This window comes from Heloderma suspectum, chromosome 6, assembly GCF_057233095.1.
Source record: "Heloderma suspectum isolate Gila_16-S chromosome 6, 16-S_ref, whole genome shotgun sequence".
In the NCBI taxonomy this organism is placed as follows: domain Eukaryota; kingdom Metazoa; phylum Chordata; class Lepidosauria; order Squamata; family Helodermatidae; genus Heloderma; species Heloderma suspectum.
In genome coordinates, this window is record NC_139463.1 from 82,194,665 (window position 1) to 82,218,337 (window position 23,673).

Sequence of the window (23,673 nt, forward strand, 5' to 3'; positions counted from 1 at the left end):
AGAGGGGAGGCAACCTTGGATTTAATCCTAAGTGGTGTCATCCAGGACCTAGTCTGAGAAGTAAATGTAGTTGAACCAACTGGAAATAGCTACCACAGTGCTATCAGATTTAATATGTATTTAAGTGGAAAATTGCCCAAGAAGTCCAACACAGTCACAACTGACTTCAAAAGAGGAAACTTCTCTAAAATGAGGGAACTTGTGAAAAGGCAGGTAAAGGGGGGAGACAAGAAGGTTAAATCCTCTCAAAATACTTGGAGGTTACTCAAAGCCATAGTTATAGAAGCTCACCTAAAATATATAACACAGATTAGGAAAAGTAGCACTAAGTACAAGAGGTCATCAGCATGGTTAATGAGCAGCATCAAGGCAGCTATTAGAGAAAAGAAAGCTTCCTTCAGAAAATGGAAGTGTTGCCCAAGTGAGGAAAGCAAAAGGGAGCACAAGAGTGCAGAAAGGTGATGCAAGGAGACAATAAGAGCTGCAAAAAAGCATTTTAAAGAGCATATCAATAGCAATATCAAGGCCAACAATAAAGGATTCTTTAAATATATCAGAACCAGAAAACCAGCTAAGGAGGACATTGGGCTATTGGACGACAATGGAGTTAAGGCATAATTAAGGAGGACAAGGAGATTGCAGAGCAGCTGAATGAATTCTTTTAATTGGTCTTCACTGCAGAACATACAGGAATAATACCTGTGCCTGAACTGATGTTTTCAGGAAGGACGTCTGAATAATTGAGGCAAATAGTGGTGACAAAAGATGAAGTTCTCAACTCTATTGACACATTGAAAGCAAATAAATCACTGGGCTCAGATGGCATCCATCCTAGAATTCTCAAAGTAGTCAAATATGAAATTGCTGATCTTCCAACCAAAATATGCAACCTGTCCCTAAGATGAGCCTCAGTACCAGAGGACTGGAGATGGCTAATGTAACACCAATTTTTAAAATTGAATCTCTGGGGGATCCAGGAAATTATAGGCAATTTCGCCTAAAGTCCATTCTGGGTAAATTGGTTAAAAGCATGATTACAGTTAGGGATGTTAGAGAATCCTGCCACGGACTCCAGTGAGGCTGGATTCTTTAGAATCTGGCCCCCTGGAGTCCGTGGTGGAATGGAGAAATCCCCCCTGCCACCCCGCAAATTATCCCAGGGACTGACCCTACCTTTTTTCGGCCGTCCGCTGCCCTTGTCTGCGGCTGCAAATGGCTGCCCTGGTCTGCAGCCGCCATTTCCCTACCTACTTTAGTATTTAAGTATTTATGTAGCCTATCATGGCAAACAGCAGGGACGCAAATGGCGGCCACTATACCATTTGCATCCCTGCCTTTTGCTGTGATAGGCTACGTAAATACTTACGTAGCCTATCATGGCTAACACAGGGATGCAAATGGTGGCTGCTACACCATTTGCGTCCCTGCATTAGCTGTGATAGGCTACATATATATTTACGTAGCCTATCACGGCAAAAGGCAGGGACATAAAAGGCATAGTGGCCGCCATTTGCGTCCCTGCTCTTTGCCGTGATAGGCTACGTAAATATATACATAGCCTATCATGGCTAATGCAGGGACACAAATGGCAGGCACTATGGTGGCTGCCATTTGCGGCCGCAGCCTGGCAGCAGACAGAGGTCTGGCTGCGGGTGGCCCCAGCCAGCAGCTCTGCGACTCACCATGGAGTGGAGCCAGCCAGGGAGGATTCCAGAGGGAGGGAGGGATCACCACCCCCCCACTGAGAAAGCCCCGGACCGGAATGGGGTGAGTAATCTGTACACCCCTTGCTACAGATAAAATGAGTAAGCATATAGCAAGACAAGCCCTCTTGAAAAAGAATCAACATGGCTTTTGCAAAGTTAAGTCCTGTCTCACTAACCTTTTATAGTTTTTGAGAATGTCAATAAACATGTAAACAGGGGTGACTCAGTAGCCACTGTTTACTTGGATTTCCAAAAGGCTTTTGACCCTCACCAAAGACTGGTGAGCAAATTTAGCAGTCATGGGATAAGAGGAGAGGTCTTTTTATGGATCAGTAACTGGTTACAGAACATAAAGCAGAGAGTAGGAATAAATCATACATTCTCCTAATGGAGGGAAATACATAGTGGGGTCCCACAGGGATCTGTATTGGGACCAATGCTTTCCAACTTGTTCATAAATGATACGGAATGAGGAGTGAGCACAGAAGTAGCCACGTGTGCTGATGGCACAAAGTATTTAACGTCGTTAAAACAAAGAGGGATTGTGAGGAGCTCCAAAGGATCTCTCAAAACTGGGACAATGGGAATCCAAATGGCAAATGTGGCTCAGTGTAAGCATATATAAAGTGATGCACATTAGGGCAAAAAATCCCAACTTCAAAGATAACCTGATGGGATCCGAGCTAGTGTTAAAAGAGATCTTGGGGTTGTGTTGGAAAGCTCAATGAAAATATCAACCCAGTAAGCAGCCATTGTAAAAATGGTGAACTCCATTTTAGGCATAATTAGGAAAGGAATTGAGAATAAAACTGCCAATATCATACTGTCTTCATATAAATCAATGGTGCAACCACACATAGAATACTATGTACAGTTCTGGTCACACATAAAAAAGATATTGTATAGCTGGAAGAAGTGCAAAAGAGGAAAACTAAAATGATCAAAGGGCTGGAGGATCCCTCCTATAAGGGAAAGTTGCAACAGCAAGGATTGTTTAGTTTGGAAATAAGGAGGGTAAGGGGAGACATGATAGAGGTGTACAAAATCATGCATGATGTGGAGAAGGTGGAGAAGGAGATATTTTTCTCCCTTTCTCATAATAGAAGAAGAATCTGAGGTCATCCCATGAAGCTTTTTGGTGGGAGATTCAGGACAGATCAAAGGAACTACTTCTTCACACAATGCATAAACAGTGGGATTCACTACCAGAAGATGTAGTGATGGCCACCGATTTGGATGGCTTTAAACGGGGGTTAGACAAATTTCTGGAGGAGACATCTATCAATGGCTATTAGTCCTGTTGGCTATGTGCTACCTCCAGTATCAGAGCTAGTTTGCCTATGCACACCAGTTGCTGGGGAACATGGACAAGAAGGTGCTGTTGCATTTGTGTCCTGCTTGTGGGTTCCCAGTCAATAACTGGTTGACCACAGTGTAAACAGAATGCTAGACTAGATGGACCCATGCTCTGATCCAGCATGTCTTTTCTCATGTTCTTATGAGGGCTAGTTTTGGTTATCTTGGGGAAGTGAGTGGAATCTGCTGAATTTACTGGCAAGGGTCAATACTCCTCTTAACAACTGGAAGCTACATGATGATGTATGTACTACTGTGAGGGAACTTCTGGGAAATTATGGTGGGTTCAAGCCAGCAAGATGACCATCACCATCACAGCTAAACAGGTGGTGGCAAAAAGAAGAAGTGAGCCAGTGGGCAGTTTCCAGTAAGATTTCACCCCCTCCCCTACCTCCCCAATTTTTTTGTTGTAAGTTCTCTTCTGAGAACGTTTGGCTCATCTTCAAGGACAGTGTATAAACATTGCATGTAGAACATAGCAGCTGGGATACTCTTCTTCTGGAACAATGTCCTAAGGAAATAAATGCAACTATTCCCTCTCTACAATCAAGGTATAGAGGAAGGAATTTTGTTAGTGGCAGCTTTTCTCAACATGGAAGACAAACTGTATATGTCAAAATTCCCACTTCTATGCAACTATAAATAATACAAGCAGCTTTGTTTTGTTTTTATCCAGTTACTCTAAAATTGGACTCCTATAAAGGGAAAATAGTGGGGAAAGTACCTGATATATTCTAGGATGGTCCCTCTGTACTCTCAGACCAAGCACAGAATAAAGCAGTACTTTCATACTAGCCAGAACCAACCCTGGAGAAATCTTTTTGACCATGGAAAGGTGGATGTCACATGAAAATGCTCATCCCAAGAGCGCAATTAAAGTTAGCAAGGGAAATGCACATTTAGTATTGTTGAACCTGTGTGTGTGTTTTAATGATCTCACTGCAATAGCTGGATAGCTTATACATGTTGTTTCAATTCTTGTTGTTAATCTGCAGGGGTTGGTTTTCTGCAGGACCATCTCAGGGTAGAGATGGTCCTACACAGAGGAGAGAGCCAAGTATTACTCCACACTGCATGAGCAAATCCCTTCTTTTCTTTGAGGTTCTACTGGCAAAGCAGCAACGTCTTCTCTCCTCTATCCTTGCAGAGAACTGGGATTTTTTTCCCCTGCAAAGGAACCTTCTCAGGATCTTCACTGGTAATAAACCTGTGTCTAGACTGCCCCGTCCTGACCTTGACTAGAGGCCCATGAGCCACAATGGAGCAAGGCCCGCCAGCAGCTGCCACAGCATGGGAAACACCAAGTGAGCAACTTGCTCCAAAGTTGTCTAGGATTTAAGCCTTTTATGGCTCTACTGTCCCTTCCCAGGCTCTGTCCTTTGATTGTGGAGTGGAAGACCTTAAAGAGGGAGGCCTCTGACTTGCCCCCCTAGCATTCTTCATCACTTTGCCTATGTCGGCAGGATGATACGTTGGTGTGGGTTCCTGAGGTTGAGAGGGTAGTTTATTGGTGGGGAGGGGACTCTGGATTTCCCTGTTCAGTGTTCCATGAATCTGATTGGCTCTGGATCTGCCCTAGTCACGATGCTGGGGCCTAAGCTGGTTTCCAGCAGCTCTGTGCCCACTGCCACTGGTCCAATGCATCCCTGACCCTCCAAATCAGAGGCCAAGTGAGCAACTTGCTCCAAAGTTGTCTTAGGATTTAAGTTTCTATGACTCAGGGTTTACTGTCCCCTCCCAGGCTCTGCCCTTTGCTTGTGGAGTGGAAGACCTGAAAGGGGGAAGCGTCTGACTTGCCCCCTAGCATTCTTCATCACTTCGCCTGAGTTGACAAGCTGATATGGTGGTGTGGGTTCCTGAGGTGGAGAGGATAGTGTGTGTGTGTTTGTGTGTGTGTGCGTGTGTGTTGCTCTCTGGATATCCCAGTTCAGAGGTCCATGAATCTGACGGGCTCTGGATCTGCCCTAGTCATGATGCTGGGGCCTAAGCTGGTTTTCAGCACCTCTGTGTCCATTGCCACTGGTCCAATGCATCCCTGACCCTTACCATCCAACTCAGAGGCCAAATCCAGGCTGCCGCTCAGTGTGGGGGTCCTTACTTGAACACTGGTCTGAGGTAGGGATTAATTTGATTCTCACCGGCATGCTCAGATTTTCAGGCTTAAGCTCATTCTCCTGACTGATGGTAGGTGCAGCAAGTATGGGGAAGTATTGTTCCTTTGGCTAGGCTAATAACAGTCTCAGCTTTACTAGTTGAGGCTCTAACTCCACTGCATCAACTTTAGGGGTGTCAGAGAATTTCTCACCGAAACTTCGGGGGGCCGAGTGCCAACATATTCGGCCCCCCAAAGTAGTTTCGGGGAGAAATTCTCCACCCCCCCGCCCCCCCCCCCGGGATGGGACTTACCTTTCCCGAATGTCGCTCCCGGCGGCGGGTCCCAGCGGCGGTTCGGCAGGGCTTCAACAGGGGCAGGGGCGGCAGCCAGTCTTTCGACCAGCTGCCGCCGCTGCCATTCCAAGAAAAGTAAAAAAAAAAAAATGCCCCCGTGATAGGCTACGTGACGATTAACGTAGCCTATCACGGCTAGATTTGCAAAGTCAGCCGTGATAGGGTACGTAAATCGTCACGTAGCCTATTACGGGTCACTTTAAAAAAAAAAGCGCGTACGGCTAATGCCGTTTTTAAGGGCTATTTGCGTTGCCCTTATTTTCTCCGTAGTCTATGTAAATCTTTACGTAGACTACAGCGACCAAATAAGGAACGCGAATGGCGGCTCCCTATGGGGGCCGCCATTTGTGTACGTGCTTTCTTTTTTTTTTTTAAGTCACCCATGATAGGCTACGTGACGATTAACATAGCCGATCACGGCTGACTTTGCAGATCTAGCCGTGATAGGCTACGTAAATCGTTACGTAGCCTATCACGGGGCTTTTTTTTTTTTAACTTTTCTTTTGAAGTTCGCGGCCGGGGAGACGGGGCGCTTCTCCCCAGCCTGAATTTCGGCCAGGGGCGAGGTGGGAAGCCTCCCCCCCGGCCTGAATTTCAGCCGGGCGAGGCGGGAAGACACCCCCCGCTTGCATGAACTTCGGGGGGGAGAAGCGAAGCGGCTCCTCCCCACTGCCAAAAAAGCTGCGGGACAAGGTAAGTCCCTTTTGTACATCCCTAATCAACTTTCAGTTTTGTCACAGCATTCAGACTGGAGCATGACATGAGGAATCTTTCATTTCCACTGAATAACCTCTAGATGGCCATGTGGTCTAGTGGAATAGTGCAAATACACAAGAGGAAATCATGCTTTCTTTTACTTTCAAAATTTAATGCCACATTTTCCCTGCTCTAAAAAACTTGCTAACAGTGCTGGTTAGATGAAGAGGTGAAACTGGAGGGTCACGACATTGTCTAGAGAACCCGTGAGCAACTGTGAGTAGGGAATGATGAGTGCACAATAAATGTTTCATGTAGAAAAGCCCTCAGACAGGGGTTACAGGTGTGTGTGTCCCTGTGTGTGTGTGTGTAAAACCCTTCACCAAGCTCTAAGACGGCAATCCAGATCTTCTCTCCATGGTTTCATAGAGTCATGGAGTCATAGAATTTTAGTGTTGGAAGAGGCCTATAAGGAGATCTAGTCCAACCTCCTGTTCAGTGCAGGAATCCTAGGGTTGTATGAAAATCAGTTACCTTTCGCGGATTATGCTGATGGTGGGGGGGGGAGGCGTTCCGTCCCTTCCCCCGGAATCCTGGAAGGGGGGGAGGTGCTCCGTTCCTCCCCCCCCAGAATCCTGGCTGGCCGGCTGTGCTCCGCAGCAATTCTGCGGAGCCGCCGCCATTTGCGTCCCTGCAGTCAGCCATGATAGGCTACATAAATGTTTACGTAGCCTATCACGGCTGTCTTTAAAAAAAAAAAAAAAAGTGCGTATGCAAATGGCGGCAGCCATGGCTGCCACCATTTGTGTTCCTTATTTTGGCACGTCTTAGTCTACGTAAACTTTTACGTAGACTAAGATGGCGAAAATAAGGGGAACGCAAATAGCGTAGCGTCTACGCTATTTGCATTCCCCTTATTTTCTCCGTCTTAGTCTACGTAAATATTTATGTAGACTAAGACGGCGAAAATAAGGGGAACGCAAATAGCGTAGCGTCTACTCTATTTGCTTTCCCCTTATTTTCGCCGTCTTAGTCTATGTAAACATTTATGTAGTCTAAGACGGCAAAAATAAGGGGAACGCAAATAGCTTGGCCTCTATGCTATTTGCGTTCTCCTTATTTTTGCTGTCTTTGTCTATGTAAATGTTTACGTAGACTAAGACGTGCCAAAATAAGGAATGCAAATGGCGGCGGCCATGGCCGCCGCCATTTGCATACACGCATTGTTGTTGGTGTTGTTGTTTTTAAAGTCAGCCGTGATAGGCTACGTAAACATTTACGTAGCCTATCATGGGTTTTTTTAAAAAAACCTAGCCGTGATAGGCTACTTAAATCTTTACGTAGCCTATCACATTTTTTTGTTTTGTTTTTGTTTTTAAACTAGAAATGGCGGCGGCAGCATCCAGTCGGAAGACCAGCCGCTGCCGAACTACTGCCAGAGCCGCCGCCGGAGCTGCCGCCGCCAGGAAGATCCGCCCAAGGTAAGTCTTGTCCGGGGGGTGGGGGGGCATTCCGCCACCAGTTTTGGGGGGCCGAATGCGCTGGCATTCGGCCTTCCCGAGATCAGTGGCAGAACTTTCGTGAAACCCTAAGGAATCCAAGTCAAAGCATTCCTGACAGATAGCTGTACAGTTTCATCTTGAGTGCCTCCAGTGTGGGAGAGCCCACTACTTCCCTAGGTAACTGATTCCATTGTTGTATTGCTCTAACAGTTAGGAAGTTTTTCCTGATGTTCAACTGGAATCTGGCTTCCTGGAACTTGAGCCCATTATTCTGTGACCTGCACGCTGGCATGATCAAGAAGTGATCCTGGCCTTCCTTTCTGTGACTACCTTGAAGAGCACTATCATATCTCCCCTAAGTCTTCTCTTCTCAAGGCTAAACATGCCTAGTTCTTTCAATGTTTCCTCATAGGGCTTTGTTTCCAGTCCCCTGATCATCTTCATTGCCTTCCTCTGCATCCTCTCCAGTTTGTCTGCATCCTTCTTAAAATGTGGTGCCCAGAACTGGACACAGTACTCCAGATGAGGCCTAACCAGTGCTGAGTAGAGGGGAACTAGTACTTCCCAGGATTTGGAAGCTATGCTTCTATTAATGCAGCCCAAAAGAGCATTGGCCTTTTTTGCAGCCACATCACATTGTTGGCTCATATTCAGCTTGTGATCGACAACAATTCCGAGATCCTTCTCGCTTGTAGTATTGTTGAGCCAAGTATCCCCCATCTTGTAACTATGCATTTTGTTTCTTTTTCCTATGTGCAGAACTTGGCATTTATCACTATTAAGTTTCATTCTGTTATTTTCTCGGGATGTCAGAGAAATCCGCTGCAGATTCAAATGAGGCTGGATTCTTTGGAAACCAGCCTCAGGAATCTGCAGTGGATCAGGACCACTTACCTCCACTCCAGGAGGACTGGAGGCGGAATGGCACTTGGCTGCTTCTTCCAACCAGAGCCGTTCGCCTCCTCCCTGTCCCTGCTGATTGCCATGTCTTAAAATAAAAATAAAAATGGTGATCGGGAGGATGTGTCCATAGACTAATATGCAAATAGAGTCATGAAGCTTGCTTATTATTATTATTATTATTATTATTATTAAATTTCTTAATCGCCCATCTGGCTGGTCACCCAGCCACTCTGGGTGATGTACAGAATATAATAAAACAGTTTAAAACAATAAAATTCTACAATAAAAACATTTTCTAAAATACCCCTACTAGGGAGGTATGAAAGTCACTTAGCTTTCCGCGGATTATGTTCATGGGGGGGAGGCGTTCCGTCCCTCCCCCTGGAATCCTCGACGGGAGGGAGGCAATCCGTTCCTCCCCCCCGGAATTCTCCATGGCCGGCTGTGCTCCACAGCAGCTCCGTGGAACAGCCAGCCAGGTCCAGGCTAGAGCTGTTCACAGCTGGATTTCCAGCCACGGAGGGCTCTGGGTAAAAAACGAAACAAAAAACCCATGTATGCAAATGGCGGTGGCTACGGTTGCCACCATTTGCATTTCTTCTTTTTGGCCGTCTTAATCTATGTAAATATTTACATAGATTATTACGGCGAAAATAAAGGGGAATGCAAATAGCGTAGCGGGTGCTATTTGTGTCCCTTTTTGATTCGCCGTTTTAGCCTATGTAAATATTTACGTAGGCTAAAACGGTGAATCAAAAAGGGACGCAAATAGCACCCGCTACACTATTTGCGTTCCCCTTTATTTTTGCCGTAATAGTCTATGTAAATATTTACGTAGACTAAGACGGACAAAAATAGGGAATGCAAATGGTGGCAGCCGTAGGCGCCACCATTTGCATATGCATTGTTTTTTTCTAACCCAGACATGATAGGCTACATAAATCTTTACATAGCCTATCACGTCTCTGTTAAACAAACAAACAAACAACCTCCAGACTGCCAATGGCAGCGGTGGCAGTCGGTCGGAAGACCAGCCGCTGCTGCCGCCGCCGCAGCCACTACCGAAGCTGCCGCCGCCCGGAACATCCACCCCAGGTAAGTCTCATCCTGGGGGGGATCCATGGGGGCATGGGGGACAGGCCGTTCTGCCACAAATTTCAGGGGGCTGAATGCACTGACATTCGGCCTCACTGAGATCCATGGTGGAATTCTCTGACATCCCTAACCCTAACTCACCCCAAAAGCCTGCCTGAACAACCACGTTTTTAATGCATGGCAGAAGGTCATTAAAGAGGGGGCATGGCAGAGCTCCCTAGGGAGGGACTTTCATGGAGTGGGGGCCACCACAGAAAAGGCCCTCTCCCTCATCCCCACCAATCTAGCAGTGCCAGCTGATGGGACAGAGAGAAGGCCATCCAAGGCTGATCTTGTTAAGCGGCCTGTCTGGTGTTGCTGGAGGTGCTCCTAAGATAGGCTGGGCTGGAACCATATAGGGTTTTAAAGGTCAAAACCAACACCTTGAATTTGGCCTGGAAAACAGCTGGTAACCAGTGCAACTCCTTTAGCACTGGAGTGATGTGATCTCTCCGGCGGCTGCCTTTAATCAGGCTCAGTCTTCTCCCAAAAGAGGGTCTATGATCCCCCTGGCAAAGGCAAAGTACAGGCTGAAGGGGCAGGATTGCAGCTTGAGATTGATAGGCATATGGTCAAGGAACACCTAATTACTTTGAATGAGTTCAAATCTCCAGGGCCAGATGAACTGCCTCCTAGAGTAATAAAGGAACTGGCAGAAGAACTCTCAGAACCGCTGTCTATTCTCTTTGAGAAATCATGGAGGACGGGGGAAGTGCCAGATGACTGGAGGAGGGCTAACGTTGTCCCTATCTTCAAAAAGGGTAAAAAGGAGGAACCTGGGAACTACAGACCAGTCAGTCTGACATCAATCCCTGGGAAAATTCTGGAGCAGATCATAAAGCAATCCATCTGGAAGCACCTTGACAACAATGCCGTGATTACTCGAAGCCAACATGGATTTGTCAAAAACAAGTCCTGCCAGACAAATCTGATCTCATTTTTTGATCAAGTAACCTCCCTTGTAGACCGTGGGAATGCTGTAGACATCATATACCTCGACTTCAGCAAAGCTTTCAACAAAGTGCCCCATGATATCCTGATGAGCAAACTAGCTCAAAGTGGGCTAGATGAAACAACAATCCGATGGATCCACAGTTGGCTACAGAATCGGACTCAAAGAGTGCTTATCAATGGGACCTTCTCAAGCTGGGGAGAGGTAACGAGTAGGGTACCGCAGGGCTCAGTCCTGGGCCCAGTGCTCTTCAACATTTTTATTAATGACTTGGAGGAGGAGGTGCAGGGAATGCTGATCAAATTTGCAGATGACACAAAATTGGGTGGGATAGCTAATACTTTGGAAGACAGAAACAAAATTCAAAGTGATCTGGATAGACTGGAGCGCTGGGCAGAAAACAACAGAATGACATTTAATAGGGATAAATGCCAAGTTCTGCACCTAGGAAAAAGAAACCAAATGCACAGTTACAAGATGGGGGATACGTGGCTCAACCACACTACAAGCGAGAAGGATCTTGGAATTGTTGTCGATCACAAGCTGAATATGAGCCAACAATGCGATGTGGCTGCAAAAAAGGCCAATGCTCTTTTGGGCTGCATTAATAGAAGCATAGCTTCCAAATCCCAGGAAGTACTAGTTCCCCTCTACTCAGCACTGGTTAGGCCTCATCTGGAGTACTGTGTCCAGTTCTGGGCACCACACTTTAAGAAGGATGCAGACAAACTGGAGAGGGTTCAGAGGAGGGCAACAAAGATGATCAGGGGACTGGAAACAAAGCCCTATGAAGAGAGACTGAAAGAACTGGGCATGTTTAGCCTTGAGAAGAGAAGACTGAGGGGAGATATGATAGCACTCTTCAAATATTTGAAAGGTTGTCACAGAGAAGAAGGCCAGGATCTCTTCTTGATCATCCCAGAGTGCAGGACACGGAATAATGGGCTCAAGTTACAGGAAGCCAGATTCCGGCTGAACTTCAGGAAAAACTTCCTGAGTGTCAGAGCAATACGACAATGGAACCAATTACCTGGGGAGATGGTGGGCTCTCCCACACTGGAGGCCTTCAAGACGAGGCTGGACAGCCATTTGTCAGGGATGCTCTGACTTGGATTCCTGCATTGAGCAGGGGATTGGACTCAATGGCCTTGTAGGCCCCTTCCAACCCTACTATTCTATGATTCTATGATTCTATAAGCCGCCGCGTTTTGTACCAGCTTCAGCTTCCGAACTGTCTTCAAGGGTAACCCCACGTAGAGCACATTACAGTAGTCTAAACGAGAGGAGACCAGGGCATGTACTACCGATGGGAGCAGATGGTTGGGAAGGAAGGGGCACAGCCACCATATCAGATGGAGTTGATACAGCGCTGTCCAGCTCACAGCTGACACCTAAGCCTCCATGGACAGCTGGGAGTCCAAAATGACCCCCAGGCTGCGGACCTGGTCTTTCAAGGGTAGCCATACCCCATTCAACACCAGGTCAACATCCCCCAGCCTCCTCTTGTCTCCCACCAAAAGTACCTCGGTCTTGTCAGGGTTCAGCTTCAGCTTATTCCTCCCCATCCAGCCACTCACCGTCTCCAGACATTTGCACAGGGATTCTATGGCCAACCTTGGTGAAGATTTGAATGAGAGGTAGAGCTGTGTGTCATCCACATATTGATGACACTGCACCCCAAACCTCCTGATGATAGCCCCCAGCAGCTTCACATAGATATTAAATAGCATCGGGGAGAGGATGGAACCCTGTGGCACCCCACAAATGAGTGGCCATGGGTCCAAAACCTCCTCTCCCAGTGCTACCCTCTGGTACCTGCCGGAAAGGAAGGACCAGAACCTCCGTAATATGGTGTCTCCAATGCCCAACCCCTCCAGGCGGTCCAGGAGGATCCGTGGTGAACTGTATCAAAAGCCGCTGAGAGGTCGAGGAGAACAAGGAAGGAGCATTCACCCCTATCCAGAGCTCTCCTCATATCATCCACCATGGTGACCAAGGCCGTTTCTGTCCCATGCCCAAACCTGAAGCCCGACTGAAATGGGTCTAGATAATCAGTTTCTTCCAAGTGTGCCTTCAACTGCATTGCCACCACCCGCTCAATCACCTTGCCCCAAAATGGCAGATTTGAGACTGGGTGAAAGTTGTTCAGAACTTGGGGATCCAAGGAGGGCTTCTTTAAGAGCGGTCTTATCACTGCCTCCTTGAGAGCTGATGGCATCACTCCCTCCTCAAGGGAGGCGTTCACCACCACCCTGATTCCCTCACCCAGTCTCTCTCTGCAGCCCATAATGAGCCAAGATGGGCAAGGATCAAGTAAGCAGGTGGTCAGTCTTACAGATGAAAGCACCTTGTCCACTTCATCAGGAGGAAGAAGCTGGAACCAATCCCACAAAACTGGTTTGCCACAGGCCGCCTCTTGCTCACTAACTATATCCACAGCGTGCGGAGCTGGAGTAACACTCCTAATCTGATCAATTTTATCTGCAAAGTGCCTTGCCAAGGCCTCACAGGAGGCCTTAGAATGCTCCAGTGGTTCCGGAGCCACAGGACCAACCAGGCTGCGAAGCACTTGGAACAGCCTCCTGGGACAGCACTCTGCAGATGCGATAGAGGCAGCATAATATTCGTTTTTTGCTGCCTTCACCCCCACGTGATAGGCTGAAGATACAGCTCTAGCCTGTGTCTGATCGTCTTTGGAGTGAGACTTCCGCCACCGGCGCTCTAGCTGTCTCACCTCCTGTTTCAGAGCTCGTAACTGCGGATTGAACCATGGTAGCTGGTGCATGTAGCCGGTCATGCACTAGACCTTGTGTTTGTTTCTGGAGAAGTGTAGGGATGGCGGAGAATTTCTCCCTGAATCTTCGGGAGACCGAATGCCAACGCATTCGGCCCCCCAAAGTTGGTGGGGAAATTCTCCACCGTCCCTCCGTCCCCCCCGGGATGGGTCTTTCCTCCTGCGAATGTCCCTCCCAGTGGCGGGTCCCGGCAGCGGTTCGGTGGCGTTTCGGCGGGGGCGGGGGCAGCGCCCGGTCTCCTGACTGGCTGCCGCCGCCGCCATTGCAAAAAAAAAAAAAGTAAAGTAAACACACACACACACACACACACACCCATGATACGCTACGTAACGATTACATAGCCTATCACGGCTAGATTTCCAAAGTCAGCCATGATAGGCTACGTAAATCGTCACATACCCTATCACGGGTGACTTTGGGAAAAAAAAAAGTGTGTATGCAAATGGCGGCAGCCCATGGGCACCGCCATTTGTGTTCCTTATTTTGGCACATCTATAGTGTTGCCCTTATTTTCACCGTAGTCTACGTAAATCTTTACGTAGACTACCCGGGCCCAAATAAGGAATGCAAATGGCGGCGCCCATGGGCCGCCGCCATTTGCGTACGTGCTTTTTTTTCCCCAGAGTCACCCATGATAGGCTACGTGATGATTTACATAGCCTATCATGGCTGACTTTGGAAATCTAGCTGTGATAGGCTACGTAAATCATTACGTAGCCTATCACGGGTGTGTGTGTGTGTGTGTGTGTGTTTTTACTTTTTTTTTTGTGGCCAGGTAGACGGGGCGCTTCTACCCGGCCTGACTTTCGCCAGCGAGGGATGGGGCACCTCCCCCCCAGCCTGAATTTCGGCCGGGCAAGGCGGGGCGCTTCCCCCCCTCTCCTGAACTTTGGGGGGAGAAGCGAAGCGCCTCCCCCCCACCGCAAAGCAAGTTTCGAGAACAGGTAAGGGACTTTCGTCCATCCCTAGAGAAGCGGGGAGTGATCTGGAAGTCGGGGGTATATCCACCACCCCCTTGTCACGGTCAGATCACTACCTGGTGACGTTAGACTTCTCAGTTCCACAACCTCTCCGCAGGGGTGGAGGACCCATTAAAATGGTCCGCCCCAGGCGTCTTATGGATCCAGATGGATTCCTGAATGCGCTTGGGGATTCTCTGGGGCACGCCAATGGCCACTCAGTTGAGACCCTGGTGGGTGGCTGGAATGCTGCAATCACTGGGGCATTAGATCAGGTGGCTCTGAAACGCCCTCTCCCCCTGAACAGGGCTCGGACTGCAAGGCCAGTCTTCGGAGATGAATGGCATCCGGCCTAGCGGACGCTATTTGCGTCCCTTCCCCTTCGGTGATAGGCTACGTAAAGCTTTACGTAGCCTATCATGGTAAGGGGAAGGGATGCAAATTTCTTCACACCATGCACATAATTTGTACATAATTTGTACACCTTTGTCATGTCTCCCCTTACCCTCCTTTTTTTTTTTTCAAGCTAAACAACATTCACGTGACGAGGAACATGGATTTGTTTTATAGGTCACTTATCAAAAATCACTGGCCACTTGTAAGCCTCCTGTCTAGCATCTTTCTATGTATCTATGTATTGTCATAGCTTCCATGGCTCAAGAATATATGGGCACTCCTAATAGGGGTGCTTGAGGGAATTCAGTGTCTGCAAATTCTAATATGAACTCACAACCTAAGAACATAAGGAGAGCCATGCTGGGTTGGACCAAGGGTCCATCTAATCCACCATTCTGTTCACACAGTGGTCAAGCAGCTGCCCACGGGAAACCCACAAGCAGTACATGAGTGGAACAGCACCCTCCCACCCAAGTTCTCCAGCAATTGGTGTACATAGTTGGGTAGTACATGGGCATACTAGAGGTAGCATATGCCAACAGGACTAGTAGACACTGATAGCTTTCTCCTCCAAGATCCAAACTTCCCAAAGGTAAATATCTGAATAGAGTTATCCAATGTTTGCTTAAAGATGTGCATTTTGAGATAAGATACATTTAGAAATGCATACTTTGTGTTAAAATATGCTTACAAATTGATATTATAAGAGAAAATATGTACTCAGACACATAATAAAATGCACATTTCCATACATATTTTTAATTGAACATCAGTACAGAAATATCTCAGCATTGTAAGCTGTCATGGTATACACTTACCAAATAGCTGAGTCTACTTATTTACCCAGACCATGCTTTCCAAACATTTTTGCCAGAGCAGTTTTGATGTCTTTGTTTTTCAAGCTGTATATGATAGGGTTTAACATGGGAGTTAAGATGCTATACTGGATAGAAACCACTTTGTCCAGATCTATGAGTGATTCGGAACTTGGCTTCATATACCGGAAAAAAGCTGCAATGTAAAATAAGCCCACCACAATGAGGTGGGAGCTGCAGGTGGAGAATGCTTTACGTCTGCCTTCTGTTGAATGAATCTTCAGGATGGTGGAAATGATGCAAATATAAGAGATGAGGGTGAAGAGGAATGAGCTTAAACCCAATATGAATGCAGAGATAAGAAGAACAATGTCATTGGTGAAGGTCTGACTACAAGATAATACCAAGAGTGAAGGAAGATCACAGCTATAGTGGCTGATTGCATTGTTCTTGCAAAAATGCAGATTTAACAAAGGCAGTGCGTTCACCATAGCATACAAAAATCCAGTTACCCAGGCTGCACCCACCAGCTGTCTGCAAGTTTCTTTTTTCATGATTGTGGTATAATGCAGTGGGTCACATATAGCAACATAGCGGTCATAAGCCATTGCTGAGAGAATGAATACTTCAGCACAAGCAACCTGGAAAAAGAAGAAGATCTGTACAATGCATCCTTCCCAGGAAATAGTTTTCTTCTTTTTTATGAGGTTTCCCAATAACTGGGGGACAGTGACAGATGAATAGCATATATCTACAAAGGCTAAATGATTGAGAAAGAAGAACATGGGCGTCTGAAGGCTAGAGTCAGTCCTGGTCACCAGCATGATTGCCCCATTTCCAAATAATGTCACTAAAAAAATCATTAGAAAGATCAAGAAGAGAAGAACCTGCAGGTGTGGATCACTGGAGACACCCAAGAGTATAAACTCTGTTAATTCAGTTTGATTTTCCATCTCACTTTACTCAATAAACTAAAGATCTGTAGAAATGGAAAACACAGAATTTGTTTCATGTTTAGTAAATGTGAGCAACGTTTAATTAAAAAAACATGCATAAACGGTATAAATCAATTTACATTTTAAAATACCTGCAGAAAAAAAATGCCACAGTTGGACCCAACCCCAAATTTAACAACTGAGCTACACACCTTAAGGAAAATGCAAGATGGATTTTGAGATTCCTGCAAGGGCAGATCATCTCAGAAGTGCTGAGGGAAGTTTAAGGAGTTCTGGTAAGACTAGCAAAGTACTTCTTCCATGAGGCCCGCCTGTGTACTCTGACTTCTTGGTTCTATGTGCATGACACTGAACTCAAGATGAAAATACCGATTATCAATAATGAGCAGAAGCAGCACAGTTGGTCCCCTTAAAAGGATGCCCTGGAGTGGTTACTGCCAATTTAAGACAGGGTGAAATAGACAACCCAACCACTGAAGACACAAAACACAGATGGCTACTTACCTGAGATTTAATCCATACATGCAACTACTGCAACTCCACTTAGGTTTGACCGAAAGACTAGCAGTCTCTTTCAATTTCCCAATTCCCAGTAATTTGAGGAATTAATTCTATAACAATGTAAAAAGAAAAGCTTGACTCATAAAACATATTGTTCGTAAGACTGAGTATTATTTTCCCCTAACCACAAAATTACTGTAAGTAATTATGTTAAGACAAACAAGCCTTGCATCTTCTTCTAGATAGCTTGGTCTCCCTACTAAGTACTGGAGAGCCTTCTCTTGAACAAGGTAGTATCAAAAGGGAGTGAGGTCATCTTTTCTTCTGCAAATAATAATATGAAATTCCTTCTCCCTATCTAATTTCCTTTGGGGAACCACTTGTAATCAAAGCCTACTGTGAGTTCATCCTCCCCCAAATAATGTACACATTATAGATATTTATGAGTCAGTTTAAGATCAAGGTATCACAGGTTCATCTGCATATGGGGATGTTTTATAATATGGCTGTGCAACACTTTGGCCTGAGGCCCGAACCCAGAGTCGAAGCAGACCATTTTGTGCCACTTTGTGCCCCTGCCGAGGTGAAGTGGAGGGGGCACGAAGCAGCCTGGAGCGGGTCGGGAGATCACCAAAGTGCTCGTTGTGCTTCGGTGCTTTGGACACTGGTGCAGCCCCCCCCCCGACACCTAAATCCTCGATGGGGGGGAGGCACTCTGTCCTTCCTCCCAGAATCCTGCCCGGCTGGCTCCGCTGCACAGCCATGCCGTGGAGCCGTCGGCCAGCTCCAGCCACCTGCAGCCAGACATCCAGTCACTGGGCAGCCCTACAGGGACGCAAATGGTGGCTGTCATAGCCACCGACATTTGTGTCCCTGTATTGAGCCGTGATAGGCTATGTAAATATTTACGTAGCCTATCATGGCAGGGGGAAAAAAACACAGCGTACGCAAATGGCGGTAGCAGCCATCATTTGCGTATGCTGGTTCCCCCCCCCCTGCCGAGATGGGCTAGGTAAATACTTATGTAGCCTATCACGGCCTCTGCAGGGATGAAAATGGCTTCCCTGCATTAGCCGTGATATGCTACCTAAGTATTTATGTAGCCTATCATGGCTTGAAGAGGAGGAAACGAATGGCGGCCACAGGACGGCCGCCATTCGCAAAGCAGGTAAGTGCTCCGTTTCGAGCGCCTTTCGTGGGTGGGGGTAGCGGGGACTTCATCCCGTGCACATTCCATGGGTTGGGAGGCAGGAACTTCGTTCCATGAGGGATTTCGGGGGGCCAAATGCACTGGCATTTAGCCTCACCGGGATCCATCGCGGAATTCTCTGACATCCCTACCCACCTCTAGGGATGTACAAAAGGCACTTACCTTTCACGGATTATGTTTATGTTTTGGGGGAGGCGTTCCGTCCCTCCCCCCGGAATCCTCGCCAGGGGGGAGGAGCTCCATTCCTCCCCCCACAGAATCCTGGCTGGCCGGCTGTGCTCTGCAGGGATTCTGTTGAGCCGCCGGCCGGATCCGCCAGCAGCCAGACATCCGGCCGCTGGCTAGCAGGGACGCAAATGATGGCGGCCGTAGCGGCCGCCATTTGCGTCCCTGCAGTCAGCTGTGATAAGCTACATAAATGTTTACGTAGGCTATCACAGCTGACTTAAAAAACAAAAACACAAAAACGCGTGTATGCAAATGGCGGCGGCCGTGATTTTTTTTTTAAGTCAGCCGTGATAGCCTACATAAACATTTACGTAGCCTATCACGGTTTTTTAAAAAAACCTAGCCGTGATAGGCTACGTAAATCTTTATGTAGCCTATCACTTTTTTTGTGTTCTTTTGTGTTTTTTTTTTTTGTTCTTTTAAACCGGAAATGGTGGCGGCGGCGGCGGCAGCCGGTCGGAACACCGGCCACTGCAGCCGCCGCCACCGCTGAACTGCTGCCGGAGCCGCCGCCGGAGCCACCGCCATCAGGAAGATCCGCCCAAGGTAAGTCTTGTCCCAGCGGGGGGAGGGGGGAGGGCCATTCTGCCACCGATTTCGGGGGGCCGAATGCGCTGGCATTCAGCCTCCCCAAGATTCATGGCAGAATTTTCGTACATCGTATGAAATGTAGAATTTTTGTACATCCCTACCCACCTCACAAGCTGGAAAGCAGCTTCCAAGATGGATCAGGCGGTCCCTGTGCAGCCCTATTTTATACTGAGTCTGCTTAGCCCATTGTCTATTATCTCTTGCTGTAATTCTGCAAGGTCTTGAGCAGTGGTCTTTCCAGGACTAGGGATGTCAGAGAATTCTGCCATGGATCTCGGGGAGGCCGAATGCCAGTGAATTCAGCCCCCCGAAATCGGTGGCGGACCGGCCTGCTCCCCCGCCCCCCCGGGACGAGACTTAGCTGGGGCGGATCTTCCAGGCAGTGGCGGCTGCGGCGGTGGTTCCGGTGCCAGTGTGGTCGCGGCGGCTGCGGAGGCTGGTCAGAAGACCGGCCGCTGCCACCGCCGCCATTTCCAGTTTAAAAAAAAAAAAGACGTGATAGGCTACTTAAATGTTTATGTAGCCTATCACATCTGACTTAAAAAACAAACAAACAAGTCACCCGTGATAGGCTACGTGACGATTAACGTAGGCTATCACAGCTGACTTTGCAGATCTAGCCTTGATAGGCTACGTTAATCGTCACATAGCCTATCACGGAGGCATTTTTTTTTTAACTTTTTATTTTGCGGCCGGGCTAGGCGAGGCGCCTCCTCCCCGGCCTGAATTTCAGCCGGGCGAGGCGGGAAGCCTGCCCCCCGGCCTGAATTTCGACTGGGCGAGGCGGGAAGCCTGCCCCCCAGCCTGAATTTCGGCCGGGCGAGGCGGGAAGCCTCCCCTCCCAGCCTGAACTTCGGGGGGAGCAGCGAAGCGCCTCCCCCCCACCGCGAAGCAAGCTGCGAGACCAGGTAAGTGGCTTTCGTGCACCCCTACTTGAAAGAGTTTCCTGTGTTGAGATAATGAAGGTCTTCAAAGGGTTTCTACTCACATTCAGCTGAAAGCAGTTAAAATGCTACCACATTTTGGGGAACCCTGTATATAGGCTTTGCTATTATTGGGTTGGATCCAGATTTAATTTTACCAAGTTTTCTTTATTAAACTTTAAACTCCTATGGTAATGCTCTGCTTTCATAATAATGTTATTAATTGTGTGTGTGTCTGTGTGTATGTGTGTGTGTGTGTGTGTATAGTGTGCTTTATAGATGCAGAATGTTTAGTAATTGTATTTGGAAATGTGATTTCTTGTATCACATTTTGTCAAGTGTGTTTTTAATTTTTGCAAAGGCCTTTGGCCATAAGCAATACAAGTTTGACCTGACCTGACAATAGTAAAACAATGCAGGCACAAACAAGGTAAACTGAGCAGCAGCAGCAGCAACAGGAAAACCTAAAAGCACTAAATAAAATTCCTACAATAACTCGGGGAATCAAAAGGCCTTCACCAGACACCAAACAAAATGTAATGTAGAAGCCAGATGAGCCTTTCTAGGGAATGTATTCCACATCTGGAGCGCTATCACTGAATCTAGGGATGTTGGAGAATTTCTCCATGAATCTCCGGGAGGCATGCCAACGCATTCGGCCCCCCGAAATTGGTGGAGAAACGGTCTGCCCCCCCACCTCCCCCCGGGATAGGACTTATCTTCGGCGAATGTCCCTGGTGGCGGTGGCTCCCGGCGGCGGTTCGGCGGCAGCGGCCGGTCTTCTGACCGGCTGCCGCTGCTGCCATTTCCAAGTTAAAAAAAAACCCAACAACAAATGTGATAGGCTACGTAAAGATTTACGTAGCCTATCACGGCTAGATTTTCAATCACGTCTGACATTGAAAAAAGAAAAAAAAAGCGCATATGCAAATGCGCTTTGCATATGCAAATAGCATTGCCCTTATTTTCGACGTAGCCTACGTAAATATTTATGTAGACTACCTGTGCCAAAATAAGGAACACAAATGGCAGCGCCCATGGGTGCCGCGATTTGCATACGTGCTTTTTTTTTCCCCAAAGTCAGCTGTGATAGGCTACATAAAGATTTACGTAGCCTATCACGGCTGACTGCAGGCCAGGGACGCAAACAGCGGCGGCTACAGCCACCGCAATTTGCGTCCCAGCAGGAGGAGAATTTTCGCGGCCGGAGAGGTGGGGCGCTCCCCCCCGGCCAGAATTTCGGCGAGGAGGGATGGGGCGCCTCTCCCCCAGCCAGAATATTGGCAGTGAGGGACGGGGTGCCTACCCCCCACCACGAAGCAAGCTTCGGGATCAGTTAAGTGACTTTTGTCCATCCCTAGAATAGGCCCTTTCTTAGGGATGTCAGAGAATTCTGCCACGAATCTCGGTGAGGCCGAATGCCAGTGCATTCAGCCCTCCAAACTCCGTGGCGGAACGGCCTGCCACCCCCCTGCCCCCCGTGGATCCCCCCCAGGACAAGACTTACCTGGGGCGGATGTTCCAGACAGCGGCAGTTCCGGCGGAGGCTTCGGCGGAGGCGGCGGCTGGTCTTCCGAACGCCTGCCTCTGCTGCTGCTGCCATTTGCAGTCTGGTTATTCCCCCCCCCCATTCGTGATAGGTTATATAAAGACTCACATAGCCTATCACGTCTGGCTTAAAAAAATAAAAACGCATATGCAAATGGCAGCGGCTACGAGGATTCCGGGGAGAGGGACGGAGCGCCTCCCCCCCCAGCGGAATCCGGCAGAGCCAGGTAAAGGGGGTTTCGTACATCCCTACCCTAACTCTTCCAGTTACCTCACTCACTTCATTTTGCTGGGCAACTGGAGAAGGGCCTCAGTAGGGAATGGCAAACTACACCACACTCACCCTGCATGCCACACATCAGACCCTCACCACTTACCCAGCCCTCTTCAGCTCACTGATCAAGCCTGTGGGGGGTCACTCCTCAGTGAGCCAACACTTTGTGTAAACGTGGTGTCTCATTGCTTTAAGTAAAAGACTTTTTACATAAGTGGTGGCCATAAAGTGGCCATTTACCCAGATTACAGGCATGGATGGTCTACAGACTATAGGTTTCCAGGGAAATTATTATACAATGAAATACAGGACATGCACACACACTCCTCAGTCCCCTAAAAAGTAAGGTACACAGAAGAACTCACAAACCCAGTGCATGATTATCTCTCAAATAAGAGGAATATTATTTATCCCTGTGCCCCTACCTTCCCGACCATCTGGTCCCATCAGTAGTATATGCCCTGGTCCCCTCTCATTTAGACTACTGCAATGTGCTGTATGTCGGGTTACCCTTAAAGGCGGTTTGGAAGTTGCAGCTGGTACAGAATGCAGCAGCTCGCCTGATTAAAGGCAGCCACTGGTGAGATCATATATCACTCCAGTGCTGAAGGAGTTGCACTGGTTACCAGTTGTTTTCCGGGCCAAATTCAAGGTGTTGGATTTGACCTTTAAAACCCTATATGGTTCCAGCCCAGCCTATCTTAAGGAGTGCATCCAGCAAGACCAGACAGGCCGCTTAACAAGATCAACCTTGGATGGCCTTCTCTCTGTCCCATCAGCCAGGATAGCTAGACTGAGGAGGACGAGGGAGAAGGCCTTCTCTGTGGTGGCCCCCACTCTGTGGAACTCCCTCCCTAGGGGACTCAAACATGCCCTCTCTTTAATGAGCTTCCACCACGCATTAAAAACATGGTTGTTCAGGCAGGCATTTGGAATGGGTTAGGGTATTTTTAGAAATATGATGTTTTTAATGTAGAATTTTATAGTTTTAAACTGTTTTATTGTTGTACATTGCCCAGAGTGGCTGGGTGACCAGCCAGATGGGTGATTAATAAATGTAATAAATAAATAAATCCAAGTTTTTCTCCTCCTTCTTCTTTCTCCTCCCCCCTCTCTCCTCCCCCTCAGGAATTCTGAAAAAAGTAGGGATGTCAGATAATTCCGCCATGGCTCTCGGTGAGGCCGAAATCCATGGTGGAACAAAGCCCTCTACCCCCCACCCCATGAAATGTGCCTGGAATGGAGCACTTACTTGCTGCCGTCCACGCTGACTTGCGAATGGCGGCCACATCTGCAGCCTCCATTCACTTCCTCCATATATCCATGATAGGCTACATAAATATTTACGTAGCCTATCGTGGCTTAACTAAGGGAACGCAAATGGCAGCAGCTACAGCAGCCATTTGCGTTCCCCTTTTTTGCTGTTTTAGCCTACGTAAATATTTACTTAGGCTATTACGGTGGAAAAACGGGAATGCAAATGGTGGCCGCTGTAGCTGCCACCATTTGTATCCGCTGTTGTTGTTGTTTTTTGCCGTGATAGGCTACGTAAATATTTATGTAGCCTATCACAGCAAAATACAGGGACACAAATGGTAGCGGCTACGGCAGCCACCATTTGTGTCCCTGGAAGCAAATGTCCAGCTGTGGGTGGCCCCAGCCAGCGGCTCTGCAGAATCTCCGCAGAGTGGAGCCGGCCGGAGAGAATTTTTGGGGGAAGGGCAGAGCGCCTCCCCCCCACCGTGAATGTCACCCTTCGAAAAGGTAAGTGATTTTCATA

At 47.8% G+C, this 23,673-nt stretch overlaps 1 protein-coding gene across 1 annotated transcript; it reads right to left on the reverse strand.

The window, feature by feature from the left end:
- Positions 1–15,682: 15,682 nt before the first annotated feature.
- On the reverse strand, positions 15,683–16,615 carry LOC146341487 (olfactory receptor 5V1-like). The gene has a single exon (XM_084808356.1). The coding sequence runs from the start codon at positions 16,613–16,615 to the stop codon at positions 15,683–15,685; it is 933 nt and encodes a 310-aa protein (XP_084664482.1).
- Positions 16,616–23,673: the final 7,058 nt, after the last annotated feature.